At 33.3% G+C, this 13,883-nt stretch overlaps 2 protein-coding genes across 3 annotated transcripts; one reads left to right on the top strand and one right to left on the bottom strand.

Annotated features, from left to right (window-relative positions):
- Positions 1–884: 884 nt before the first annotated feature.
- Positions 885–7,481, bottom strand: LOC103486564 (receptor-like protein 4). The gene is made up of 9 exons (XM_008444571.3): positions 7,181–7,481; positions 5,626–6,681; positions 5,296–5,443; positions 5,097–5,168; positions 4,811–4,882; positions 2,252–2,323; positions 2,094–2,171; positions 1,820–1,998; positions 885–1,463 (listed from the first exon to the last, which is right to left on the bottom strand). The coding sequence occupies exons 1-9, from the start codon at positions 7,251–7,253 to the stop codon at positions 1,345–1,347; spliced, it is 1,869 nt and encodes a 622-aa protein (XP_008442793.1). The 5' UTR covers positions 7,254–7,481; the 3' UTR covers positions 885–1,344.
- A 4,707-nt stretch (positions 7,482–12,188) lies between these two features.
- LOC103486555 (dormancy-associated protein 1-like) lies at positions 12,189–13,213 on the top strand. 2 transcript variants are annotated; one of them, XM_008444560.3, is made up of 3 exons: positions 12,189–12,404; positions 12,532–12,730; positions 12,929–13,213. In XM_008444560.3, exons 1-3 carry the CDS (start codon positions 12,314–12,316, stop codon positions 12,963–12,965), a joined length of 327 nt encoding a protein of 108 aa, XP_008442782.1. In that variant the 5' UTR covers positions 12,189–12,313; the 3' UTR covers positions 12,966–13,213. The 2 variants fall into 2 exon arrangements, with proteins under 2 accessions (XP_008442782.1, XP_050935832.1); XM_051079875.1 differs by having other exon boundaries at positions 12,254–12,451; positions 12,501–12,730.
- The last annotated feature ends 670 nt before the right edge of the window (positions 13,214–13,883 follow it).

The following is a 13,883-nucleotide window of genomic DNA, read 5'->3' on the forward strand; positions in this document are numbered from 1 at the left end:
TTTACTTAATATTGTCCATATAAATCTTCCATTGATTTTCATGATTTATCCATCATAATTTGTAACAATAACAACATTAGTAAAGTCGTAAAATTTCAACCACAACTGAATTAGCAACATTTGTAGCTCAATTAGATTTTTAAGTTTTGATATAGATGTGAAAGCGTGTGCCTCATAACGAACATCAATAAATAAACTCAAATGTAATCAAATGAGACCCACATTCATATTAAGTTCGATCTATTACGTTTTTAGTCGGGTAAATGTGGTCTAAGTTTAACGTTTCCCATTCGACGGGAAGTAGAAATTAACGTACTTAAAATAAATAAGTAAATAAATAATATTAAAAATAAATATTAAAATATTTTACAAAATATCCCACAAAATTAAGCCCCCTCTTATCTCTCCCTTCTCGGAGCTCAGGTTATGGAAGAAGAAACCAAGAAGAAAGTATCAACAACAAGTTATATTATGGGACAACTCATGATGTTCATATCAATCTATTATGCGCCTCTACATCTAGCAGTAGGTAGATCTCATACAATAATTTTTCTAGCTCTTCTGTATCTTTATTTCATTTCTTCTACAACAATCACAAACACTATTTTTATTAGGGATCTACTACCACAAACTCTATGTATAATCTTAGCGTTCAACGTATATTCCTTAATAATCTCATTTTTCAATTATCCAGCTTTGAAATACACAATGTAATTATATTTACATTAGATAAATAAAGATATGCAATCTTCCGCCACAATTACACAATCTAGCAGAGCAAAGGACAATAAAAAGAAAAAAAAAAGCCAAAAATAAAATAACGACTAAGAGACGCATTTCTTGTATTAATTCATATAGGCCAGAATGTATGTAATGGCGAAGAATAATGCAACAGTAAATCAAATTGAACTTAGTGAGGTATATGTTCAATTCAACATGTAATATGCAAAAATGGGATAATAAATTTAAGTTACAATTAGGAATAGGGGAGTTTTAAAATGAAAATGATTTCTCTTTACCTCAACCTTTGCTACATAAGAAAGGTTTTTTTTTTTTATGGAGTTGGGAGGCTAAAATACCCTTTTGAGAAATCTTTAGTAACTGTATTCACTTCTGTATGCAAGCAGTTCTCTACTGTTCTACAAAATTCTTTAGCACTCACCTCTCATCTCCTGTTCAAGTTTTATCAATGTACAAGAATTAGCTTTCCTTTGGAGTCGAAGATCTTTACCATTTGTCGATAAAATTGAATCCGTGACCCCATCGTCTGTAAAAATCTGATGCAGTCATACCAAGGAAGGAGCTTGCTTCAACGAGAAAGGTGGCACAGTTTTAATAGTTGGATCATGAAATCAAGCGTCCGTTTTCATTGGGAGTCCTCGTATGGCCTTGATTGTGATGCATTGTCATCTGGATATCACGAGATAATTGTGTCCTTGCTTTTGCATATGGAGCAGCTCTTGCTGCAACATTGACGATAATGCATAATTAGATTTTAATAACTTACAAGAGAAGTATGAATCTCCGTTATAATAGTACGTTGGTTAGGTTATAACAGTTTGTGTTCAGAGTACAAGTAATTCAGTGGTTATATTGTAAGTTATAGTAATTGGAATTAGGTTATAATTTCTAGTGTTCTATCATAGTCTTGGTAGGGATCCAAGTTCCACATTTAACAGAGACGAGAAAATAACTTATGGAGTCACCAATTATATCACTATTAGGAAAAGAGCCGTTGCATACCATGAGGTTATCCCTAACTAGAAAAAACAGTGGAGTGTTACATCTATACCTACAAGTTTATCAACAACGTTCTTACCAGCATTCTGGGCTCGGAGAATATTCTGCCGTCTTTTCCAACAGCAAACCGCAAAAGTAATAATGAGCAAGAATATAATTAAAGCTCCAAACGCAATCCCTATTTTAGCACCAGCAGAAAGGTGTGGCCCACATGCAGGTAGCCCAGGTATTCCACAGAGACCGGCATTATCAGTAAAGCTGTAATGTGCATAGTTAGAATATCACGTTATCTTATAAAGTTAACTGTAGAAATTTCATCTACCACACATAATTACCAATAAAAAACTGCTTACTTGAAGCTGGCTCTGTGCAAAAGCCTTGCACCTAAAGCAGCAGGCACTCTTCCGGACAAAGAGTTTCCATTAAGATTCCTATGAATCAGGAGTAAAAATTAAGTCTTTATTTGATGGTCATTAAGTAAAATTTTTTGGAGTGATCTGAAGTATCTTACAGTGTTCTTAGTGATGTCAACTGTCCAAGACTTTCAGGAATCGATCCATTGAAGAAATTGTAGGAGAGATCCCTAATAGAGAAAATACATGTCAGACATTGCACTTGTAAGTTGTGCATATCAAGAGACAACAATCTTAAAAACATTAAGCATTCAGCATCCTACTTATTCATAAAAATTTATTGTTGTATACTCCTTTGACATATAAAAAGATTGGTCTCCATATAAATATTGCAACAAAATTTCATTAACCAGCTTCATTCCATAGAATAGAATAGGAACAAAAGAACATCCAACTTCATTCCAGTGACTAGACCAAACTATTAGACACGAACCCCCACTCTTCAGTATACATTATTCAAGGAGGCATGAACAATGTGTTTCACGGTATTATACTGTTGGCCGGCCATTATATTAAGCCTCAACTGAAACTTCAAGCTTTTGTTGCGGGTGGAAATGTTTCAATCAGAACCTAAGCTAACTTGTTATTATGTTAGCACTTTGCAGCAGTGTCCTTCCCCATGAAAGTTAGTGGTTACATGGAATTTTGGTGTGATCATCATGCTTCTTTTTCTTTCTCTGTTTATTGTTATTATTATTAGTATGATTGTTTATGAATTCCTGGAGGTATATCCAGGGCCACAATTTACTAACGAGACTTCTTAGCCTTCACAAAAGGTAGTCATAACCATATCCAGGCCTACAATTCGAGACTCCTTTCGCAATTAAATGGTATATGCATCCCTTGTAACTCAAACAATGTGTCCTTACATAAAAAATCTGTAATGAATTACAACACAACGACTCCTTGACTACCATCAATCAAGCAGAACATTTCAAGATTTGAGGAAGCACTCCAATCCACTGACTAGCAGCTGGTGGGAAAAAAATGTAATAATATCGAAGGGTCCATCTAAACTTCCTTGGGAGTTCTTAACTGAAATATGTTGATCTTTATTCTCACTTGAAACAGAAGTCATCATGTGGTGGCTAAAGACTTGGGGTAGAGTTAATATCATGTTCATCCCACGGCGTATTGTAAGACATCCTCACGTTTAAGGAGGTGAGGAGTCAACTACCCTTGCAGAATCCCACGTTTGCCTAATGATGCATGCCAGCATGCTGCCCCGTGCTCACTTGACACCTTTTATTCATATTGCGTGCTTGCTAAAGTTTTGAGTTTAACGTTCAATTCTAGGGATAGGACATCCTATACCCTATATCCATCCTACACCTATCATGTCATTACCCCTCATCAATGGCCTGCCAACATTTTTGTTTTAAATATCGCTCCACACTTCACGATAGGTTACAACATATTTTTTTCCCTACTGGATGCCTCAGATGAATATGCTTGAATTGTGCCCATTTAAATAGTAGCTTATACCTTCCACCGCTTATTTGTTCCCATAAGACTTGACCTAAATCTGCTCCACAAAAGCATCGTTATTGTGCCTTCACGTCTGCATATCCCACTGGACTTGGACTAAATATACTCTTCTAAATGTCAAGCTGCACTCCACGAGTTATGACAGATGGCTACAAGCCAACCATTAGATCTCATGTAGTCGTGATATTTCTCAGTATTTCATTGGAATAAAAGTGGTGCTTCTTGAAGATATTTTGTTCCCTTTCATATAGCCATTTTTCACAAACCACGTTCCATGTTGGTCATGTTGACATCCTCACAGAAGAATCCACTACTTGTCCGTAAATTCCCCATTACATTCTGCTTTGACAAAGGTATAACTTTTGAGAATATAAAAGGTTCATATTATTAATGAGAATTTGAAGGGTAATAAGAATTAAGTTGATTTGTGACTTTTGGCTTTTATATTAAATTGTGTCCGTTGCGTTTTTTGGGAGTTTTTTTAGAAGTTATGAGAGTTAAAGTGTTTATGGTTTCTTAACCATTGAAATTCCATTGTTACATTGTGTAAGCCTATATAAAGGTATGTTTAGTTGAATCAAAATTACTTTCTCCACACTATTGTTATCTACACCCTCTCTCTTCTAATCATTTGAAACTAGTCTGTGTCCATTAAACTGTTACAGAACTTGATGCATGGAGGTGGCCACTCTCTCTAAAACACATCTTCAGAAGATAACTCTCAGGGTGTGGCTTAAGAAATTCAATGTTCTCTGAAACCCATAAAGCACTTCACCATGCACACAACCAACCTGCTGTGACTGTGATCAAGCTTTTCTTTTGCATATCTCTACTAACACAGACTTGTCAGGCTTTTGGACCCACCAAGGCAGCACACAGAACCCTCCATAGTCGGTATTAAAAGTTTTGAGCTACCCAACTACTACATGATGCATTGATTAATATTGAGTGTAAAATAGTTCAAACCCTATACATAGTTACCTAGCGAGTATTTTTATTATCAGAGATTCTAGCTTATAATCTAAGTTATCACCCTACGCTCTAATTCTAAGGTTGCACTGGTTCAATTAAATGACAGCTTTTTCAAAATATGTATCAACAATGTTGGTTAGACTACAATAATCAGAAACCTAAAAGAACTTCAAGAGAAGTTTATAAGCAACACTCACAGAACTTCTAACTTGGTTATTGTTCCGAGTGAAGCTGGAATGGGCCCATGGATGCTGTTTCCGCTTAAGTTTCTGGAAAAACATACACGAACGGATTAGCATATGAAGTAACCAACGGACATCATACTAAAAGAAGTTTTACTTCCTAAATACCAGGAACAATTTTATTTCAGAAGGAACCAAATTTTAAATTATTTATTGAAAACTACTTCAGAAAATCAACCAATAACCAATAGAGTACTCACTATTTACTAGAAAGATAGAAGCGTTTCAAACAATAACTTACATGCTTTGTAGATGACGCAATCGAGATGTTTCATTTGGCAAGAATCCCATTAGACCTTGGTTGTCCAGACCCCTGGCCATGCAAAGTAGAAGTTAATACTCATAAGGCATCAGCACACAAATCGTCAATGGTTGCATGATATCATCCCAGATAACTAAAACGATTTCACAGTACAGAAGGAACAAGATAAGGAACGTACAGTCCATCAATGACCCATTTGTTTCCAACTTTATCATATTGGCAGTCTGCTCCGCTCCAAGGATGTTGTTGAGGAACGCATGGATCGCCATTCCACCCTAAGCGAACAGGAAGTGCTAATGCCTTCTTCAGGCTCCGCAAAGCCCTAACTACAATAATGTAACAAAATCAGTAACAAGAATGTCGCCAGAATTAAAAGACAGAAATGCGATAAATTCACATATTCATATTAATGCAATCCATAATTGTGAAAGTTGAAAGAAATGGATAAGAAAAGGGATGGACAAATATGGTGCAGAAAAAAGAAGCAGGGGATGCATCTACAGCCTACCTTCATCTGGAGATGTTTTCACTTCAACTGAAACAACTTCAAACACCTCAATGGCATTGATTATGGCATGACTGCCTTCTTTAGGCTGCAAGGTGATAGTCAAAGTCCTCCCATTGACAGCAACAGTACTGTTAAGCACAAGAGCAGTATTATGACCACCAGTGAGTTTCAAAATGTCCACATTTGGGAATGCAACGTCACCATTTATCAAGATGTCAAAAATTCTTTGTCCAACATTTCTGATTGAACCATCAATCTCAGCGAAGTGAAGCCATATTGAGTAATTTCGATTGGGATCCACATCCATTACATATGTCAATTCAGGTTGACTATCAGTGCTTACAAGTGCAGTCCGATATAGAGCTTCTGGATAAAAATTTGGGGAAATCGAAGCTTGTTTGATGCTGGATTCAACAGAGATAATATGATCAGACTGTTGACCAAAAGTTTTAGTAGGAGTCCAAAATCTATCTCCACCCCAGTGGTTCCCATTACTATCTGCATCAAACTTGGGCTTCCCGTCACCACAACTCAGTCTTGTGGCCGTCCTAAGGATCACTCCTTCCCCCCAATTGGGACCAAAATAATATGCTTTCTCGTCAATTTGAAGTATTTCAATCGCAAGGATAGCTGGATCTCCATGACCTGTGCTATGAAAGCAGATAGAGGCAGAGCCATCCGTTAGAAATACAAGGGCTTCAGCAAATGTTTGTTCATCATTGTTGCTCCAGCCTGATTTAAGAGAACAAAATTGTGTGCCTTCAACAGAAACATCGAACAGAGGTTCAGTGTCAAAATTAGGTTGGTTAACAAGGCCAAAGAAGATCCTGACAGAGTAGTGTCCCTTTGGCACTCTGTTGATGATGTAGCAATTTTCAGGACCCGTATAAAGGGGGAAATAACGAAGGGTTTTAAGCGGAGGAGAAATAAAACTCGGGCGTGTTGCATTAGCTGGTATGCCTCCTGTGTATGCAAAGTCCTTAAACCAGGGTGTATTAGTTGGAGGTGTATGAACATCATTCCGAGCTCCACAACTTATGCGCATAGCAAATGGCACTACAATAATAAGACACATGAAAAAAATACCAATTAAACAATGAGCGAGGACTAGAATGTAATATAAACACAGAATTGAACATCCTTCGTTTCAACTAATCCTTCTCCACAGAAATGAAGTAATTCATCTCAGATTGTATTAGACACAGAACATCCTGCTTCTCGATTTCTCAAAAGAAAACGCAAGCAACGAGCAAAATCACCACATATCATTGAGAGAAACAAAAAAACATCATCAAATAAATCAACAAATTCAATATGACATTACAATTATAATTCAATTAAAAGGCACATGATTCACTTCGCACTCAAAACAACCAAATCTAAACAGTATTCGCAGCTTAAAGATCTAGCCACTGACGAATCCAGTTGAACTCAAATTCAAAGCAATTTTAACATGAAGTAGAGAGAATTAGAATCCTAATTCAAAACAGCAATAAAACGAGGAAACCGGCAATGAGAGAGAGAGAGAGAGAGAGAGAGAGAAGAGGAAGCTCACGAGGACGAGCTGAGGAAAGAGAGAAAAGGAAGCAGTGAATTAAAAGGCATAAGAGTATGATGAATCTGAGCATCTTTAGCCGTTGTGATGAATACTTGAAATTGCCTTTCACTATCAATTGATTGATCGATGATAAATCAAAGCTTCATTTTACATTCTCAACTATGGCCATGGCTTTCTTCTTCCTCCTCTTCTTCTTGTTCTTCCTTAGCTATGAGGAAAGAGTGAGGTTGAATGTGTACGCGGGTTAGCTTTTACAGGTGAGGAATTGATTATATGCCTTTATTTGGTTGACCCGTGAATGAAGGGCTCTAATAATGTGCACCTCAACCTTATCAATGCTTATGCGCTCACTTCTACTACTACTACTACTACTAGTTGCCTTCTTAACGCCCAATCAATTTATTATTATTTCACCTTCAATTATTATAAACTTCAATTAGAAAGATGATGATGTAGTATGTACTTATAACACAATATAAATTTAATGTAGGGTTGATATTGATAACGTTGCAGTATATGGAAAGTATGGTGTCCCGCGCCGTAGAGGAGTAAAATTGGGTAATTTTTCCAATTCCACGTAGATATATAATAATAATAATAATAATAAAAAATAATATACGTCTGGTTGAAAAAAACCAAAGGCCAAGAGACGAGGAGATGATGCGGATAAATTAGTAGTGCTGTGGTGGTGGTCGAGGTGGTAGGCAATTATCAAAATTGACTGAAATACCCTTGTGTCGATCGGACGGTGGAAAATGGAACTTTGTGTTTTGACTTTTGACATCCAATTTCTGCATAATCATCGGGTATTTAGTGAGTCTTTGCTTTGAAAGGGATACAAAATAATAATAAATAATAAAACTTTCTTGCCATTTTCTTCCTTTAATTTTGCTCAAACTGTTTGAGCATCTAATAGTATGTATGTATTAGGGAAAGGACGTTTTTAGTAGGAAAGTTTCGATAAGTACGTGCGTTTGGTTTTTAAGTTTTAGAAATTTAGATTTTTTTGTCTTTGATTTACAATAATATGTTCATTAGATTCATTAATTTTCGAGAGGGGTGTTTTCAAAAATATAAAATAATAATAATTGATTGATGATATTTAATATTAAAAAAATATAATAATAATAATTCATTATATTCATTAATTTTCGAAATATATTTTTTTAGTTGTTTTATTTTTAAAAATAAATTTAAAAGATCTTTGAAGTATCTTTTTGTTTATTTCATATGATATTTAATATTAAAAAGATAATTTCAGAAAGTAATTAATGTTTAGAAATTATTTTTTTAATTTAAAATGTCCCTGAAATAATACTTTTATTCTATGGGCTTTTTAAATATATTTTTAAAAGCAGTTCATGAACTAAAAAAGTATATTTGAAAATCTTGATAATCAAATAAGTCTATTCTTATAAATGAAATATTATTTTTAAATTTAGTAAATGAACAAAAAAAATATCTAAATATTACAAAATACCATTAATAGATATTGACAAACACTCATATATAGACTACTATTATTTATCACTGATAAACATTTATAGAACTATCTATCAATAGATTACGAAAATTGATTATATTTGTAGATATTTTCATAATATTTTTATTATTTATGTTAGGAGATATGTATTGAAAACAAATATATATATATTGTTGTTAGTATTATTACTCAATTCTATTTTTAATATATGGAATTTCTCTTTGGGTTCTTGATGGGGACTTTGATTATTTGATTAACAAACCACGTAATGTCCAACATAAAAAAAAAATTAAAAAAAGGACATAAATAAGGCACATCAATCATAATCAAGACAGATTAGTGTTATTTGGTTATTTTCTGTTTAATTAGTTGTTAGTTGGTGTCATTACGAAACATTTTATATAGTAAAATTAAATTATAGAAATATCACCATTTCTTTTCTCTAGTTGTTAATTGGCCTTAAACATATGTTGTAGTTGGAGGAACCATAAATATATTTGTGTACTCATTTACCTTCATTTCTTTTTATGGTGTTCACAATGGTTGGTTGAATAATAATTTTTAATATGTAGATATATGTTTTCATAATTTAGGATAAAAATCTTATAGATAAGGAAAGATTTTTTTTTTTAATAATTAACAATAAACTAGTATTATAGATTAAATTGAAGATTCATTCAAATTACAAAGACTAAGATTAGATAATTGAATTTTATGATCTAAAATTTAACAAAACTTCAAAGTATAGGAACCAAAATAGATTTGTAATCTATTTATTGTTTGTTTCTGCTATGTGTGTGATTAGAGTGATGCAAGAAGATAGAAGCAATTGGGATGTATCAAAAGATACATTAGAGTAAATTTTGACTTTAGATGTTGGTTGGCAATTTAAGAATGATGACGGGTTGACTCTACAACGTTTATTTTTTTAAAAATATAATTTTTAGATTCTAACGTCAATTTTACTTTTGAAACTGTCATTGAAAAATAGGATATATGATCGGTTTTAAATTACAACCATCTAGAGTACTTTTTTTCGTAGGCCATTTTCGAGCTAATACTAAAAAGGAAGAAACTCTTATAAGGGCAAGACGAGGTAAATTTTTATGTAGCAACATCATAACCCTCGTGAACAAACCGCACATAACTGTTTTGGATAATTTGCTATCATTTGTATGACACCAGTTTAGAAATTGATCCAAAGTCAAATTCGTTGTAGTGATAGCTCTTTAATTTTCAATTTAGTTTTTATGATTTTAGAAGTCCTACTTTTTTTTTTTAATAGTTCAATAGCATGTGATGGATGAGTTTAAACTTATAACCTTTAGTGGAAAGTATATGATTTAATCAATCTGCTATTAGAAAAAAAATTAGTAATTGTGTATGTGTTAAAGTCTATCGATTATACTTATATGTTCAAATTAGATATACGTGATAAACTAAAGTGATATCAATCTTTAGCCACATAGTTGATAAATGATCAATTTTTTACCCAATTTGTAGAGATTTCGAACAAGAATCACAAAGTTTTATCTCTTAAGTAGCCGAAAATATTTTTTCAAATTTTTATCAATTCACTGAAGAAGTTTATCCAACAATTAATTTTTAACCTCAACCACATAAAACAATAGATTAGATGGAAAAAGAAATGTTAATTAAAACATCGAGGGTAGATTTCAACTTTTTAAATTATCAAGACTAAATTGTATAAAAAAGACAAAAATCAATACAAAACAAAACCCACAAAAACACAATAAGTATATGAATAACATATTCTTCTCTATAAATCTATGGATTTTTTTTACTATAAATAAATGATTTCTAATAATATTCTAATAATCTGAATAACTAAGAGGATATTTAGCAACCCATTTCGATTTTTTTGTAAAATTAAAATTTCTTTTAATTTCAAATTTTTTTATCATAGTTTATAACAATCTTAGATGGAAGAATTGAAATTTTAGCCAAATTCTTTAAAAAAAAAAGAAAAAAAGAAAAAAAGAAAAGATAAACATGTTTTTAAAAACCACTTTTTTTAATTTTTAAATTTTGACTTCATTTTTAAGAAAGCTTAGAAATGATTACTAAAAAAAAATTAAGAAAAGATATACGATCATGAGGAAGGCCCTTGAATGGGTCGGGGTTGAACCACATTGGGCTTGCTAGCTCGGCACTCCCTACACGGCAAAACAAACGACCAGACAACCCTCCACCTTGATTCTTCCTTTTCCTCCCTTATCTTTTTGCTTCCCCTTCTTATACTGTTGTTTCTTACAATGTATGGCGATGATCTCTCTCCAATATAATCGCTCACACTTGAACCTCGACACGTCGGACCGCCGAACTCGAATCCGTGGTTGACTACTTTGATCTTCCTATCTTGTGTTTCAATCGAACCCAAACTAGGTTCTTCCCGGTCTTTGGAATTCAAGTAGCCAGAAAAGGAAAGAGAGTTGACCCAAGTGCTTGTGGTAGTGCTGCTCATATGAGGCTTCTTCGTGTGGATTCCCATGGCTGCGTTCTCATAATCCAAATGATCATCATGTGTCTCTCTTTATATAATTATACACTCATATAATAATTAGTTTGTTTAATCACTTGTAATATAATTATTAAATAAATATCTTAGTGTATTATAGTATTGCTATTTTTTTTCCATGGGATCTGGAACTATGTCTTTGTCTCTATCTTACCACCGTCTTCGACTTGGTAAGCAAAACTTTTTAGGGTGGATTTATCAAAGAGAGTTTTGGGTAACATTATTAATTAGGCTGGTTTAATTTGATTGGACACTTAAGGTGAACAAACCAAAGATTTGGCTTTTGGAATACCAAAACCACGTAAGGAAAAAAACATTTTGGACTGCAATAATGCCGTCTTTCTTCATTTACTTTTACACTTTGCTGTAATAACAATTTGATCGCTTTCTTCCCTTTGTTATATGACATTTCAAACAATTGGGTATTATAATGTTATCATGTCTCCGACCTTTAGATAAAAAATGTAATATATAAACTCTTTACGTTTAGTTGCATTATTTTATATTTTGATATAATAAAATTGTTTTCACTCTGCCTCTTTACTTTTGGTATCATCTCAAAAGTCTCATACCAATATAGATAGTTGTCCTTACTAATATAACCAAGATCATCCCCTTATCTAATCGATGTGAAACTATGGTCGGATATCTTTTAAAAAAGAAATTATAGATTGTGCAAATATGACAAGATTTAAATTCAGTTCTTGAACCAATAGAGACCATATATATCATTCGATAAGAGTGTATAAATGATTAATCATATCATTGGTATTATTGTATACAATTTATATGATGTTTGGCCTGTTAAATTAGGAACTAAATAAAGTAGTATTTGCAATGCAGGAGGGGTTGTATATTATCCCAAATAAAGTTTAGATTGCCACCGGTAGTTTTACCTGAGGAATAGGACAAACCCCATCTTTTCTCTGACTTTTGCATCTTTTCTCTCTTTGTGAGAGCCATGTTTTTACCAAGAACCTCCTTCATCCTCGCCAATTTTAATAAAAGTGGTACCAATTTTCATAGATATATATAGAGAGATGTAAGCAAGAACATATGTCAAGCTTCACAAACCAAATCTAGAAATAATAAAAGAAAGAGAAATAATATGCTCGAAAAGTTTTGGGATGATGTTGTGGCTGGACCTCATCCAGATCGTGGCCTTGGACGATTAAGGCGAATCGCCACTGGCATCACAGGTAACAATGTGCTCCAAAACATGCACGTGTACACACACATACAAAAGGTGAATAGTCATTGAAGTTTAAGAAAATGCATTGAAATGTTCTAAATAGTATCCATGCCATTTGATCATTTGGGGTCTAGATGCGGAAGGAGGAAGAAAGTATCAAAGATCGTTGTCGATGCCAACAAGCCCTGAAACGCCATCGTCTCCAGCATCACCCCGTGCAGCTGACAATGTGTGGAGGAGTGTGTTTAATCCTGGTAGCAATCTGGCTACCAAGACCATCGGCTCCAATGTCTTTGATAAACCTCAACCTAATTCCCCCAGCGTTTATGACTGGTAATTGTTATATATTATATTTGGGTCAATAAATGATTTAAGATGGTATCAAAGTAGATGTTCCAAGTAAGTCTTGTGTTCGAATGCTTGCAATGTTATATAACCAACAAATACTCAACCAACAAATACTCAGTGAGTGTTAGATATTATACTAAACTTGTTTTCACCCATCAACTCAAACTTTTATTTTTTTGACAGGCTTTATAGTGAAGGCACCAAGAGCGAACACCGTTGATGCTCCACCGACAGAGGGCAGGATGTAAATATGTGTCATGGCTTATGTGTTTTGCCATGTGTCAAGCCAAAATTTTGTATCTTTTTATAATAAATAATAATAATCTTAGTATTACACCCTTAAATAATAGCAACCTTTGCTAATGAGTTGCTCCTTCTTTTGTAAGTTTTTGACTTTGCCCTGTGTTAAACCATGCACGGTGTGGCATTCCTTAATAATAACAAAATTTAAGCATTTTAATTCATCAATGAAACATTTGAAATGGTCTTAATTTTGTCACATCCCCTACCAAATTACCTCTTTTTAGCTCAAGAGACGATGTGAAGCCAACAAAGATATCGTTCTTCTTCTGACAATACCTTCTACCTTACTAGAACTAAAACTAAAACTGAATTAACATGATATATGCAACACAACGAAAATATAAACAATCTCTATATAAACACGAAGTGTAGTCCAAAGCTATACAACAACCATAAACAAGTCTAATATAGACATATATATACACCAATTACAAACTTAAGGTTCATACAATTCATTGTCCTATACAATCCACATCGTGCACGGTTAACTCAAAGAAACATTCTCAGGAAACTTATCAGTTGAACTCATGCTTTTCAAACTTTTCTAAACTTGAAACTCATGCTTTGGAAATTAAATCAATTAAATAAATCAAATATAGTTCTCAAATACGTTAACTCAAAGCATGCTTTAAACATAAACTTAGTATAAATCATGTTTAGGAAATAATTTTAAATTCATTATAGTCACTCACAAATAGTAGCTATTTCTTCGGCCTATTAAATTTTCCAAATCTCCTCATACTCTGAAATTAGAGAATTTAAACTCATTTTAAACATCTCAAATCATAAAACATCAAAACTTATCCTAAAATCTCAAAAACACCAAAATTGCCAA

Source organism: Cucumis melo, chromosome 12, assembly GCF_025177605.1.
Source record: "Cucumis melo cultivar AY chromosome 12, USDA_Cmelo_AY_1.0, whole genome shotgun sequence".
Classification (NCBI taxonomy): domain Eukaryota; kingdom Viridiplantae; phylum Streptophyta; class Magnoliopsida; order Cucurbitales; family Cucurbitaceae; genus Cucumis; species Cucumis melo.